This window comes from Squalius cephalus (assembly GCF_949319135.1).
Source record: "Squalius cephalus genome assembly, chromosome: 24".
Taxonomy (NCBI): Eukaryota; Metazoa; Chordata; class Actinopteri; order Cypriniformes; family Leuciscidae; genus Squalius; species Squalius cephalus.
The window spans coordinates 18,618,305-18,633,709 of record NC_137145.1 but is presented as its reverse complement, the minus strand read 5'-3'; the positions used below and the strand labels follow the sequence as shown (position 1 = coordinate 18,633,709).

The window sequence follows — 15,405 nt, the reverse complement described above, 5'->3', positions numbered from 1 at the left end:
TGAGTCTCCTGGCCAAAGAATGTTCACATCTGCCTCTCATGCGTCTGATCAAAGACACTTTAGTAAAGGGCGGTGATCCATGACTTTCTGGTAAATGCCAGAGACAGAGGCTGCCGTAGATGCTGTTTGTTTTGAAAATAACAATGTGTGACTGACTGATAGTTGCTTTCTGCTTAATGGGTTTCATCAATATTTTCGTTCCAAAATTTAGATATTAGAGATTTCTGAGAGCCTGTTGTGAAATATAAGCTATGCATGCATTATATTATATAAGCATTATATTTATATTCGTATTTTCCAAGAATTGCAATTCCAAGATTACATTCTGAATCAGGTTTTGAATGAATCTGTTGAGTGAATGATTGAAGGAATCACTCATAATATTCAAAAAGATACTCACTCATCAGCACCTAGTAGCGTAATGGTGTAAAAAAAAAATCACCAAATGAATTAGTGAACGAATCTGAGTCATTTTGGTGAACAGAATCAATGGAGACAATGGAATGAATCAAAATTCCCTCTACTAGTTCTTAAGGCTCTCCTGGGACATGTAGTAGTTTGGAAATCAAGGTAAGGGAGTAGACTCTTGATTCGAAATTCTTCGGAATCTAAAATCTGGTTGTTTTAGGATCGACTCCCAATCCTCCCCGTGATCCACCATTTTAGAACCACTGATATAATGTATTGTGCAAGAGAAGACATACTAACCTTGCCCTAACTTCGCTCCAGTGAGAGCCTCCTTGGCGCTCCCGAAGCCCAGCTCTCGACACACGATGGTAGCGGCCCTCAGGTTCCAGTTATCGTCACAGACCGTTCCCCAAATACCATTCTTCAGCACCTCCACTCGCCCTTCACCGATATTCGCACCTCCCCGCAGACGAACCAGGGGTTGCTGGGAAATCAGACAGGGAGTAAATTAGCGGGGTGATCAATCCACACAACCTCAGTGACCAGTGTTTGTTCAGTCTAGCTCTCTCCGTCTACGGATCTGATGCAGGTGATTCAGCCTGAATTTTTTTCCCATGCCCAGTATAAACACACTCACTTCAGCTCTCTGGTGACGCGCTTGAATGTTATGTAATTTCCTTTTCATTCAAACTACATGGCTTTTCAAATGTCTCTATGACATCCAGGCTGAATGAACATGATAATATACAGGAAAATATTGGAAGAAGAAGCGATTCTTTCCAGAAATGTGAGCAAGAGGCCAATAGATGAGAAAAACAGACTCGCTAAACATTCCACAACCACAAATCATGTCTGAGGGAGTGTAACCCTAGAGTTCAACATACAACTATCTACAGACAGACAGAAGGAAAAAACTGAAAATTAATTAAATTTGCATGTGCGCAAAAGTACAAACAAATAGTCTTTGAACCCAAAGCTACCAGGAAACAGCTGATGGAAGACAGTCCAAAGATAATTTTGCTTCATGATGTCATTGCTGATGATTGTGATTCTTAGGAAAGCTATTTTTATTCCAACGTTACTCCTTACTTTACTACTAAACAGCGCTATAGCTACTGTACCACCAGAATCATGAGGCTGCTAATGTGAACTTCATGCTCTGAATGTTGTGCATGTGAAGAATAACAAATTTTAAGAATCTATTTCAAATATTGTATTTAGCTTTTAAGGTTAAGATCTCAGAAAAGTTGCATTTCCTGCCTTTGTCTTTAATGGCTCTTGGAGCCCCAGTTTCACTCAGACGGATGGGATTAGCACACGAATGATTCACTGAGAATCTCACCTTTTGTTCTGCAAATGGCTTTCGGAGCCCAAATGGCTCTTGGAGCCTTATGCTGATTGAATTAGGATTGGCCAGACCCTCAGTCTAGGGTGTTACATAAACCTGTTACATGCTTTGTTTGAATTTGTCTCCACCTTCAAAAGTCCCTCCTCCTAAAATGCCTATAAGACACCATGTAAAGTTATGTACTTTAGACTTGGAAGAACACTACAGATGACACACAGCGAAGATCCCATTAAATCACTACTGCTTATCCCAACGTCTCCTTGTCTTGCGTCGATGAAAGAAAACTTTCCAACACATGCCAATAGCTACCCTGGAAATCCGGAGTTCTTGCGAAAGCACAAGTTGAATTTGCTCAGCGAGTTACTCTAGTGTCGAGTAATGGAGCTCATTAAATATGCCCCTCGATCTATGCTGCACCAATCACATCGGGTTATCTGATATAGGCGGGCCAGAGGCAAGCTAAACAGATACGACAGCGATGTGACGTCGAAGTCATTAGTAAACATTGCAAGATGGCTATGGATGAATACCAGTTGTTTGAAACAGCTTTGGCCGCTACAATGAACGAGTTAGACTTGGCTTTTTATCTAAAACAGGAACAGAAGACGCCGCTCGAATCGTTCCTTTGCAAGAAGGACGTTTTTGCTGTTTTGCCGAACGGATATGGTAAGAGTATAATCTACCAGTTAGCTCCGCTGGTAGCTAAGCGTATGGGGTTTATTGTTGTGATTGGTCGTAGTGTTATCCAATTGCGTGCAGTGAGATGCTTGCTTGGTGCCGCCCCTCGAGCTGGGCGATTTTCATTAGTCGACGCCAGACCATTAATCTTTTAGATTTAGGTCTGGATTTCCAGGCTAGCCAATAGCTATGTTTCCATCTAAAGTTGTGAATTTAACTTATGCGCTAAATTGGAATATCGCATAAAGCATTTGCGAATAAAACACAGATTCCATCCAGAGAGATGAAGAGAACAAAATTGTTACTTCCTGATAAACTGGTGGCAAATTATCACTAAGAAAATGTTTATTTACTGCAGTAGGAAAAGCCACGGTGGGTCTTTTTCGTATAAATTACTTGTGCAGATGAAACGCAATAAACCTGGTTATGTTATCTTGCTTTCGGTGGTGGATGCCTGCTGTTTGGGAACAAAGTCGTGTAAGACAGTTATGGGATGTAATTATACCGAACCACTTTAACAACAGACTTTGCTAAGGCATTTCAGAATGATCAAAACAGCATTTCAGATGCTGTGCAACGAGATCGGTCTAGTCCAGGTATGATGTCCTATCGTGCAGTCACATTTCTTTTTTGATGCTCATTGAGGAATTTATTCGGTAAATGTGTTTCCATCATAGTTTATGCGCATGTTTTTTTATTAGATAAAAAAATTATCCGCCTCAATTGATATGTTTCAACTGACCACAGTAAACATAAGAGGAAGACTGAGGCTTCTAATTTAATTTTGGCATGTGTTGATGTGCATGTGTGTGCATGAAAGAAAAGAGAGAGAAAGTTGGCCAGCGGCGTCACATGGACCTAAAAATGCTCTAGACGCAGAATGAGCAGAGCTGAGTTAAATGCACATAAAAATAGGTAGATGGAAACATAGCTATTGATCAAGCATGCCGCACAAATGCTGAAAAGTGAAGCCAAAGCGTCTTGGTCGCCTCCCAGTGGCTGGTCCTAGTATAGGTTACAAACCCCGCCTCCCTATGAAGTCTACTGGACACAATGGAAACCAAACAATCAAATTATACTTCAAATAAAAAATTTTCAAAGATATTTTCTGTCATTTTAGATAGTTTTTATCACACTGATTTAAGTTTAAGTGTTTGGTTTTTTTTTAAAATAAGTTTGGTCTTAGTTAGTTATTTGATGCTATAAAAACGTGAATGTGACGTCATGATTGACAGCTGTGATTGACAGATTCTCTAAACGAAGTAGTCACTAAGGCACCAACGGACTTTTTTGGGATTTTCGGGAGGAGATTGGAGCTTCAACTTTAATTTCTTCATGTCCATAACTGTTTATTTCACACATAAAACTTTGTATTAATCGTTTCTGCGGGAGTGAGGGCGGGACCTTGATATCGCGGATTTACTTCCTGCTCACTACTGCGCAGAAGCAGGTCCCAAACCTGCGCAAGATGTCAGCGCCATATTAGGACTTTGGCGGCTTCACTTTTCACCAATGGAAGAGAGTTAAGGGGCGTCGTCCATCTTTTTTTACAGTCTATGCTATTGACTAACTATTTTCCAGGCTGTATATGTTCTACAAAGCCTAAGGCTTACTGTAATATACAGTAGGCCTACTATAAAGTAGTTCAATATTTTGTTTATTAGTACAAACAAGTAGTCGGTGAGCCCAAAGCTACCAGAGTTTTTTTTTTCACAATCTTATAAATGATGACAGTGTAGATTATAGCTATTTTTATTCCAGTATAAGTCCTTACGTTGCAAAGCAGCGCTAGTTGGTACAGCCACTCAAAACACTAGATCGCTAAATGATACATTTTAAAAATGCTTTTAAATTGTAATATAGCCTATATAATGGCTTTTTTATCAACAAGTAGTTGGTGAGCCCAATGCTAACCAAAACGCCTTATGAAAGACAATCAGAAATGACTTTTCCATTGTTGATGACACTGTAGATTTGTAGGAGATTCTGTAGATTTCCAGTGTCACTTCTTATTGTGGCGCAAAGCAGTGCTAATAGCTACAACCTCTCAAATCATAAGGATGTTAATGCAAATTTGACACTACCAACCTCTGGTCTGTAGGCCTTGCGGAAGCCAGTGGAGGATGAGGGGGCAAAAGCCCTTCCAGGCACACAGCTGACCACCACAGGCAGGCCACGTCCACAAGTGCCGTTCCTCTTGGGCTCCAGGGGTTTGCCCAGTTTACAGCTGGACAGGTGGGCTTCATTTCCTGTGCAGTTCACTGAGAAACCCCAGTAGTTCTTTCTTTTACGCATGGACAGTGATCTGTAAAACAGAGCCACAGAGAAACCTCACTTGTGCTATAAAATCATCATTAAATTATGGAGTATTATACATATTTCAGTGATTCATTCTTGTTTTGGAGGATGTCACAACAATGATTCAGAGGAACATCTGTTATGATTATTATAGTGATCAAACATTGCCTGTAGCAGTAATGTTGTGCTAATCCAAGAAAATAGGACATTTCCCATGATTCTTCAGTCCAGAGAAAATCCTAAATCCTAAATCAAGACTCAAACAAGCTGTGAAGCCCGCAGGTTTCCTTTCCTCCAGATCAGGAAACCATTAAATATTAATTTAATAAGTACAGCATGTTCTGGGTTCAACACAAGAGTGCTTAATTTGTGAGAATCTTTTGTTTTTTGTTTTTCTGAAGTGTCAATATTCTTTTTGGTTCTATACGTTGACTGTGATGTAAGGCAATGCAATTTATGATGTCCATAGGGTGTCTTATTCATTGCGAAATAGATTTATCAATGGCATGAATAACATTGTAGGCCTAGACTTAAAATACATGGACTGTCACTGAGGAAAAGTGAGGTCACATTGCCAGTGGCTGAAACACTGCATCTTTATGAAATATTCCAAAACAAACAAACATAGACATACCTCACCTTTAAATATCACCAGACATTACTTTCTTTAGTATATGGCTTAGTTTAGAAATAAACCCATGAAAACATAAAAAAAAAAAAAAACATATTCAGAACGCTTATTTCCTGGAATGCTCCATTTTTGGAAACGTATACAAAAATGAGGACATTGGCTATAAACTTTTATGTAATAGTGTATTTTAGTGTACAGATGTGGTTAGAGTTTTACAGTTAAATGTTCTTCACAGAGTTACAGAGGAAACACAATGTTCTCTGCTAGATGGGAAACGGCCAAGAATTATGTTGGGAAACAATCTGGCCATGATTCACTTCGGAGGCGTTCACACACATCCGAGGACGAAATAACTCTTACTGCATGTTTGCATGGTAACTTTAAACTTTACAAAGTTAATAGTACTTTAGGGGAAACCTTAAATTCTCCATGCAATGTTTTTGACATTGTGTGTTTGCCTTCTTTCTTGTTTTTTTCTTCATTTTTCATTTTATCATAATAAGCTTTTCATCTTTTTTCACAGGGAGATGAAAAGTAATTATCATTATGTCCTCTAATTCATGTTTGGCTCATGCCCATTTTTCACACAAAGCAAAAACAGTGGGGACTTTTCCTTACTTATAGACTTTGTTGTTGTAGTTCTTCTCTCCAGGGAATCCGTACATTCCACAGACGACTCGGCTGTTAAAGGGGGTCCACTCCTCATCGCAGATCTGCCTCCATTTTCCCCGTTCTTTCAGTTCCACATAGCCTTCAGTGACTGGGATGCGCTTGAGGTGAGACGATATGGGTCTTATACGGATTTCTTCCACCCGTTCTTCAAGAGTCTTAAGAGGAAGAAACAAAAGAAAACTTTATTGTTCATTAGCAGAATTCCCACAATATTCCCAGAATGGCCAACATGAACTATTTATTCAGGTCACTTCCTCAAGTAGCAGTAGACCACTTGGGGAAAGTTTTGGAGATGTTTTAGTCACTGTTTAAGAGTGTCTTCCACTCCTGCAGGGTGGAATCTGAGGAGCCAGATAAGCAGGAGCCAGATAAATCATGACTCACATTTGACAAGGCTGATCAGATATGGTTCCTGAAACAAGGTCAAAGTTGGAATTTGACCTAAAACATCAGTTCAATGTCACTTCAGAAATGCTCTCAAAACATTCTTAACCAGTCTTGTGGTGGTTAACCTAGATTTTGAGGGGTTGTGTTCGACCTTCATGAACTGTTTTTACAGAAACTCATGATTCTGTCATCCAATCCATTCATTTACAGGAATGTTATAGCTTGGAGAAATAATAATTCAAAAGCATCCTTCACTGTCTGTGATCAGACTTACTGTACAAAAAGTGAGGAAACCCGCTGCCAAAATTAAGTGAATAAACGTCATGTGTAATTGAAAAAAATTAAGTTATGTGAACTTGACAATTCCACAAAACGTAATTTTTTCAATTACGCATAAAGTTTATTTACTTAAGTCATCTGATCACTTTTTACAGTTTTGTTGCTATAGCTCACGTGTTCTCACAAGGGCTGTTTGCCGTGATATCAACTAAAAGGAATGTTTTAGATGTGTAAAACCACCAGCAATGTTGTAGTATTAACAAGGAGGTGGTTACAGGATGTTTTAACTGACCACGGTAAACATAATTTACTCCTAATTTACTTTCAGCGTGTGTTGATGTGCATGTGTGTGCATGAAAGAAAAGAGAGAGAGAAAGTTGGCCGGCGGGCTAAAACCAAAGGAATGTGGTGGCCTCACGTGGACCTAAATGCTCTAGACGCAGAGTGAGCAGAACTGAGTTAAATGTAAATATTACTATATAAAGGCCAGACCAATGGGTTGAGTTGAAGTGGGCTCTCAAGTCAGACACATCCCTGTTTTCTTAAGCACTGGAAGTCTGGAGGAAACTAAAGAGCTGACTGTTGAAGCTGAGGGTGTGGGACGGGGTCATCCAGCCATATGTGAGGAAGAGTCCATGCCTGTTGACCGATAGCGTGACCTCCGCCTAAATAAACCAGACCCTTCCACAGCATATTTTTACACCAAAGAGAAGCCCTGCTTAATCAATCTCAGACTTTGTCAAATTTCAGAGGTTGATCTACGATAATAGCACAGGTACATTTGTTTTCTTTTCAACATACTGATTAAAAAAATACAGTTGGAATGTTTATAAATCTCTATATATATGCAATCCTTCGCCAGCTGTAGTAGACCTACCGATCAAAATGCCATGCAGGAGTTCGGTGATACATCAAGCACCTTTTAAGGGATAAAATATCAGGCTAACAGAGAATGTTCTCTGTACACAACATTTGAACCAACAGTTTGCGCCTTGTGAAGCTTGAAGAATGTCTGGTCCAAGACCCGACATGCAGCGACTAACAATGAAGGCAATGTTATAATCTCCCTGATTGATAGGATGACAAGTTTGACAGGAGCCATCAAGGCTTTAAATCTAAGTCAAGTCTAAGGTTGCCTGTAGCTCAATTGGTAGAGCAAAGCCCTAGCAATGGCAAGGTTGTGGGTTCAATTACCAGTGAACACAGATGGTGATGATGAAATGTGAACTTAAATTGTACCGTAAGTCACTTTAAAATAAATGAAATGAAGCAAACTACTCCAAATAACAGTCCTCTTTATCTAATGCAAGAAAAAAAGTCTGACATTGCTGTATAAATAAAATACTGATTTAGTGCTAGACACCCATTAGCTATCAACACTGTAGTTCAGGTCAAAGCATATCGATTTGTTCAGTCCCTGCCTCTGACTATGCCTTCTTCCCTACATAGTACGTGAGAAACAGTCTCTGAAAACAGTAGTATGACTGAATACATAGTATTCATAAGATGATTTGAGAATGGCAGTGAAACGACGCAACTGAAGAAGTAAGTCACATGACAATGACAACATGGCGAATGTAGTGGGTCCAAATTTCATTCATACTATACATTCATATTATATAGAACTATATAGTAAGTTCCTCGTCAAATGTAGTGCCTACTAGACAGAATGTGATTTCAGACGCAGCTAATGTGTTTTTATACAAAGTATTTTTTCCTATTCTGAAATTTGTCACTACAGCACTACCTTTTAAAGGTGATTATTGAATGTTCAACCCCCTTTTAAAGATGTTCACTAGATGCACAAATAACATGACTCATTACAGATATCTACATTCTCACATTTGACAGGTGCTTTTATACACAAAAAAACAGGTATACATTTTTGTCAATATGTACATTCCTTTGGGAAGCAAACCCCTCGCCATACGCGACTATCTACAGTGCTTAAATGAACTGTGAAGTGACTAACCCACTGCTAATAATCTAAAAGTAAGTGTACGACCAAACAGATTTCATTAAATCACGTCACCTTTCCTTCGTGGCATGTGGCTTTTTGGTAGTAATAAGACCCAACAAAGAGGTCTTTGTGATTGTAAATGCTGTCTGTCAGCTCATATACAGCGGTACGTCTGAGACATACGCACTTACAGTCATTCATATAAGTGAGAAACCATTCCCACATCTGACTGCGTTTAAGAGCATGTGTACATGATGAAAACGGTAGCAGCAAGACTAAATGAGGGAGAGGAAGCCCCTCGTCGTCCAGACATTCCTCAGTTCCTGAGGTGCCAGCTGGGACAGAACCACCTTCTTTTAACATTCATGGAATCCAGATATCAAAATATTTACATGCCATTAATGTTCCTCCGCAGGGCTTCTCGAGGTGGGCGAGTGAGAGGTGACGGTGTCTGGTGCAGACGTGAAGTTAAAATCTCCTCTCTAATTCACTTCCTGCCTCGTGTTTCACATTGGTCCTCCACGTGCCTGTTCCAGGGACTTGGAGTGAAAACGCTTGTTGATTGTGCAGGTTTGTGGAGAACGTTTAAGGGAACAGAGTAATTTTAAGCACTTTTTGAGGAAGTAAACGGATAAAGGGGTAAAAAATGTGAGGGATGGATGGATTCAGCTGATATATTGATTTTTGCTGAAGGAATTCCAGAGAAAGGGGATACATGAAAAACATCTGGATTTTCTCAACTGTTACAAGACAAGCAAATGTACAAACAATCATACCCACACCCCAAAAAGCAGGACGTTTCTACAGCTCAGTGTGTCATCAGTGACAATATCAAACACACAACGCATATTCACACATATTCACACCACCGCTCCAAAGCCAGCCTGTCTACAACTGTCTGCGAGGAATGCCATTTTCAGACAGGCTTTTGTCCTCAGGGTCATTTTTGTGTCAGGGCACCACTTGCGACTCTGCATGAAAGAAAAGAGAGTGTGGACAAGAAACAAAGTATGACAGAACTAATGGTGAACTCTTGGGAGCAGTAAAGGGTCACAGGGGTCCCATGAACACGTCGGTTCCAAGGAAACGCTCCAGTTTAACATGATCCCTAAACTCTCATTTCTCATCTCTGGGCATATTTACGTTCAACCTTTACGTTCTTCCCACAAGGGTGGTTTTTCACAAAAAACGGGAGAAAATCTAAACCGTTTGTGGACAAAGACACTGGTCAGAACATATCTTGGTTTCTGGGACAAGAGTTTTAGGAAGAATGCATGAGCCTTTACATTAAAACTAAAGGCAGCAATACAGCTAAATGCACTTAAAAGTCAATGCATCAAGACATCTTGTCACTATATAGAGTACATGATTCTGACTGGACAAAATTTGGTATGACCCATAAACTGTATATTTGACCATTGTCTCTGAAAACCAGTCACTTAAATAGTTGTTTCCCCTTTCTATCTTGAGGACTACAACACTGCTACTAACCAAATAAATAAATAAATTATTAGACATGAAATATCGATTTGACTTGAAATAACTTCCAAGTCCAAAACCATATTTTTATGCTCTTGGTCTTGTCATGGACTCGTTCTTGACTATTTTCTTTGCCACTAGTGGCACTAAATGGAATTGTCAAAATAATTACTTTTTCCAAAAATCGCCCATCTTTAGCCTGACAAGCCTGACAAAAGCTTAACTCCAAGTCTTCCAGAGTCACGGCCAAAGCCGTTTCGAAAGACCGCTGTTCGCCAGCAGCAGCCGCCATCTTCTTTGTTTTCAAGTAGCAGGGAAGTCACGCGGAACCGTCACAACTCTGCCATCATTATGTTAAGTCCGCCCACCAACTCTACACACGATGTGATTGTCACCCCAGACAGCAACATAGTGTCGGCCCAGGTATTAGTATTTTTGTATTTATCTAACACAACGGCTGAGGGAATGACGACAAATTTGACATTCTCTCTTCTGACTGCTGTAATCAATCTCTCTATATTTTTCCCTCTATTGGAAAGTCGCTGCTATTGGAGAAAATGGGAATACAAAAGTTATATTTGTTGCCGTATCCCATTCACCACTATAGAAGTTTACCCAACTATGACGACATCTGAACGCCGGAAATATGAGAAGGTTCCCTACCTGACGGCTGGTGTTTTTCATGCCAGACCAGAAAAACACTCTGCCTCATTGAAAACTATTAACCAACTGCAGCCAATTTGATAACATTTCAGAATAAAGTGTCTTTTAAACCCCAACCAAGCGAGCCAAAGGCGACGGTGGCAAGGAACCTAAACCCCATCAGGTGACAGATATGGAGAAATAAACTTTGGGAGAAACCAGGGGGCAAGTTTTCCTCAGGCCAAATGAACAAACATGGTGTGATTTATTCCAGACTGCATCGCAAGTCAGATTGTGGATTGATATCATTCAAAATTCATTGTTTGGATAAACATGTAGTTCCGTCCCAAATACACACGAGCTTTCAGAATGTGTGTTTCAGGATTTTCTCAAGATACCATTTCAGTTAAATCAGTACATTCTATGCTTGCTATTCCAAAAGAATTGATGTTAAAGGCACCCTAACCTCACAACTGACCTCCCCTCCCTATACATCCTGGTTTCCTGGTTTTGAATATCACAGTTCCCTTTCGTAAAGGGAACTCCCGCTGCATCGATACTCGATACTTTGGGGAATGCCTTCGGCATGAAGCGTCTGAAGTCAACTATGGAACTATTCCAATCTTGATTGGTGCAACGTCACCCGTGACGTCGCATGTGACGGTGATCCGGAAGCTACAAAAGGGTCACAGGAACCAGGAAATGTTAGCTTCTGGTCTTCAGCAAGCGCTCTATGTCATCTTGTCTGTTCTATTTGGTGTTGTTTGTCCCGTGAAAAGAGTATTATTTATGGCGAAAAAAGAGAAGCTATTCAGGCAGTGTGCGTCCCCTTGCCCACGTTATTTAAGCGAGGATGACACACACACGCTTTGTGTAGTTTGTCTGGGAGTGGAGCATGCACGGGCGGTGCTCGAGGGCGCTGTCTGTGCAAACTGTTTTCAATGAAAAAGCTCCGCTCCCGTTTGAGCTTGTTCGATCAATTAGATCAGGCTCGCGTTTCCAGTGCATCGGGTCCCGCGTCTGTTGAGGCAGCGCGGCGCTTGTATGCATGTGATTCTCACGTGGGGCTGGCATATGATACTGAGACGGTTGCGACCCTTTCTCAGTGTTTATTAACCAGCTCCACTGGTCTCGCGCACGGTTCGGAAGCCCGCGCTGCGGCTTCTTCCGACCGTGTTAAAGACACAGCGTTTGATTTATCTGGCTCCGAGGAGTTAGATATTATCTATTAACACTGAATCACGTGGATAGGGGGATTCGCCACCCCATATTCCCGTTAGTGAGGAGTTGCTGGAGGTTGTAATCAGGGCAGTGGTTAAATTAAATGTTAAATGGCCATATAATAAGCAGGAAGCGACTAAGAAAAATAAAATGAATGAGCGCTTCCTGCAGACCCAGTCACAATCTTCGTGTCAGAGCCTTCCCTTTTTCACTGATCTCCATACTGAGGTATCAAGATCGTGGAAAAATCCATTTTCATCTCAATTATTTTCCCCCATGTATATATTTACTCATCCATTAGGGAATCTAATGAAAATGGTTATTAGGTGATGGCTCGGGTTGAGGAATATTTTGCGAAATATTTTCTCCCCGACATTGCGTCACCCCTGATAGCTCAGACACTTCCCTCCAAATCTCGTACATCGAATTTGTTAGGGAAAGCATATATGGCGGTGGTCGAGCTGGTGCATGCCCACACACGATGGGGTTATTACAGGCATACCTGGCTGACCTCCTCAAGCAGGTGGATGATAACTGGGAGGTCTCACTCTATATTACTGAATATCGTAGAGTATCTGACTTATCTCTCCGTATTATTAAAGAGACGGCCCGTGCTATTGGCCGTTCTATGGCAGCACTAGTCGTCTCAGAGAGACATTTATGGCTTATTCGCTTGTGGATCGGGAAGAAAGACAGGGCTTTCCTTCTCGATGCTCCCCTTTCACCTTCTGGCCTCTTTGGCGACGCGGCAAGAACCGTTGTCGAGAGGCTTCAGGAGGCAGAGCGACAATCAGCTATCCCCAGTTGTCAGTCCAGGTCTCATGGGGTTGCTGCCAGGGGGCAGCCTCATGGGACAGCCGCCAGCTCCTCATATTTTGAGAAGGTTTCCTCTCGTGCCCCCCCGTATAAGGCTTGGGGCCAGAAGAAACATTCTCGCACGAAGCTCTCCATACCGAAGACAGGTCTGAGGACTGTCTCTCTGGCTAAGAAGGCTTCAACTAAGAGGTCTTGTCGTAACACGCAGACCCTTATGGGCGTTCCCCCAGGAGAGCGAGTACAGGAGTCTCGCCCCCTTATGCAGCCCTTAGGAAATCGATGTTTGCTTCCCGCCGCCGATGGCGCTTCGGGACACATCGGCTTCCAGCGAACACAAATCGCAGTATCTGCCCGAAGACGTTGCGGCACTGTCGAGTTCGCCGCCTCTCAGGAGGTCTGTAGAGAGCATATTTTGGTTAGTTCCTGCCAGTTAGCTGCTTCAGGTCACCAAAGCCATTTGGAAATTTATAGCCGAGGCCAGTCTCGAGGGACTGGTCCCCATAATGGCATATTTAGACACCCCGAGGGGTCTTCAAAATATAGCCTAGGGGGTCCTGCTTATGGTGGAGCTAATATACAAATATTATCTACTAAGGGTGGTTCACATGTCGGCCAGCCCCGAGCAGGGTCGGTTTTTGGAACAGGAAGTCTAGTCCCTCTTAACACAGGAAACCTCAAAGTGGGCTCTTCCTTGGTTACGGGAGCCCGGGTTCTACAGCTGGCACTTCATAGTTCCTATGAGGGGGGGGAGTTAGGCCTTATTTTGGATCTCAGGGTACTGGATCAACCTCCGAGGGGGTTCAGATTCAAGTTACCGACTGTCAGTCAGACCAGCTCCGAGGACTGGTCTGTCTTGATAGATCCACAAGCTCCTTAACTCCTCTTTCCCTTCTAACCCCATCACAGGAAGTTTCCGAGATCCGCTTTTGGGGGGAAAAGCGCATCAGTTCTGGACTCTTCCAGTCGGCCTAGCCTTATCCCCTCGCACCTTCACTAAATGTATGGACACGGCCCTTGCTCCATTGAGACTTCAGGGGGTCCGTATCTTATAGATGACTGGCTCATTTTGGCTCAGTCAAAAAGAACTACCAATTCAACATCGAGATGTTGTTTTGCGCCATCTGAGGTGTGTGGGGTTGAGACTCAATGTCAAGAAAAGTTCCTTAACTCCTCTTCAGAGGACTACGTCCCTGGGAGTAGAGTGGGACTTAGTCACAATGCGGGCACAAGTGTCTCCTGCTTGTATAAATACTATCTTAAACACAATGAAGAGTATTAGGTTAGGCCAGGCTATCACTGTCAAACACTTTCAAAGAGTTTTGGGTCTTATGGCTGCAGCTTCCACGGTAGTACCCTTTGGTCTGCTCCATATGAGGGCCTTGCAGTGGTGGCTCAGGAACAAGGGATTTTCTCCTCTGGGAAACCCTTTTCGTACGATCAGAGTTACGCGCAGATGCCTTCGTTCTCTTGTCGTATGGAAGAAACCATGGTTCCTGTCTCAGGGCCCGGTTTTGGGAGCACCATGTGAGAGAAAAACTCTGACCACGGATGCGTCCCTCACGGGCTGGGGTGCGGTTATGGAGGGCCGTTACACCCGAGGTACTTGGAAAGACCATCATCTCACATTGTATATTAATCGCTTGGAGATGTTGGCTGTATTTTTTGCCCTGAGGCACTTCCTTGTAGACCTCAGAGGCCATCATGTTCTTGTTAGGACAGACAATATGTCGGTGGTCTCTTATATCAACCGCCAAGGAGGTTTGAGATCTCGCCCTCTTTGTAGACTGGCGCATCAAATTCTTCTTTGGTCCCAGGACAAATTTCTCTCTGTCAGATCTATTTATATTCCTGGGGTTGAAAATATGGGAGCAGACATCCTGTCGAGGCAGGGGCTGAGGCCCGGGGAATGGCGGCTCCACCCTGAAGTGGTTGAGCTTATATGGAGAGAGTTTGGCCGGGCGGAGGTTGACCTGTTCGCTTCTCATGAGAACTCTCATTGCCCGCTCTGGTACTCTCTCTCACATCCAGCTCCTTTGGGCTTGGATGCCACGGTACAGATGTGGCTGAGGTCACATCTGTATGCTTTTCCCCCGATCGCTCTGCTCCCTGGGGTTCTAGAAAGGGTCAGGAGGTACGGAGTGAGACTACTCCTTGTAGCTCCGTACTGGCCGGCCCAAATTTGGTTTTCGGACCTTATTAGTCTCTTGGAGAGTCCTCCATGGAAAATTCCTATTAGGAGAGATCTTCTGTCTCAGGCTGATGGTATATTATTTCATCCCCGACCAGAGTTATGGAGACTATGGGTCTGGCCCCTGAGGGGGTCCCACCCATAATTAGGTTGCCCTTTCCACCGAGGTGGTCAGGACATCCATACTAGAACCCCACTCTACTAGGAACTAAACAATTAAGTTAGGGAGGGCATTGAACCCAGTTTATTACTGCCCACTGGCTTCAGTACTGGTGTTCCATCCCGCTCTCTAACGGGATCTCCTGTTCATGCTTAGGGCCTCTGTGGCGGCCTCAGTGCCCTCCACAAGCCTCTAAGGGTGTTCTCGAAAGGACGTTCCCACTGAAACTCCATGTTCC

At 42.6% G+C, this 15,405-nt stretch overlaps 1 protein-coding gene across 1 annotated transcript in view; it reads right to left on the bottom strand.

The window, feature by feature from the left end:
• Positions 1–15,405, bottom strand: part of loxl2a (lysyl oxidase-like 2a) — a 34,791-nt gene that overhangs the window by 10,216 nt on the left and 9,170 nt on the right. The window contains exons 4-6 of the mRNA XM_079861661.1: positions 5,982–6,190; positions 4,523–4,739; positions 709–892 (exon numbers count right to left, since the gene is read on the bottom strand). Of these exons, the coding sequence (XP_079717787.1) occupies positions 709–892; positions 4,523–4,739; positions 5,982–6,190 (610 nt within the window). The remainder of the gene's footprint in view (positions 1–708; positions 893–4,522; positions 4,740–5,981; positions 6,191–15,405) is intronic.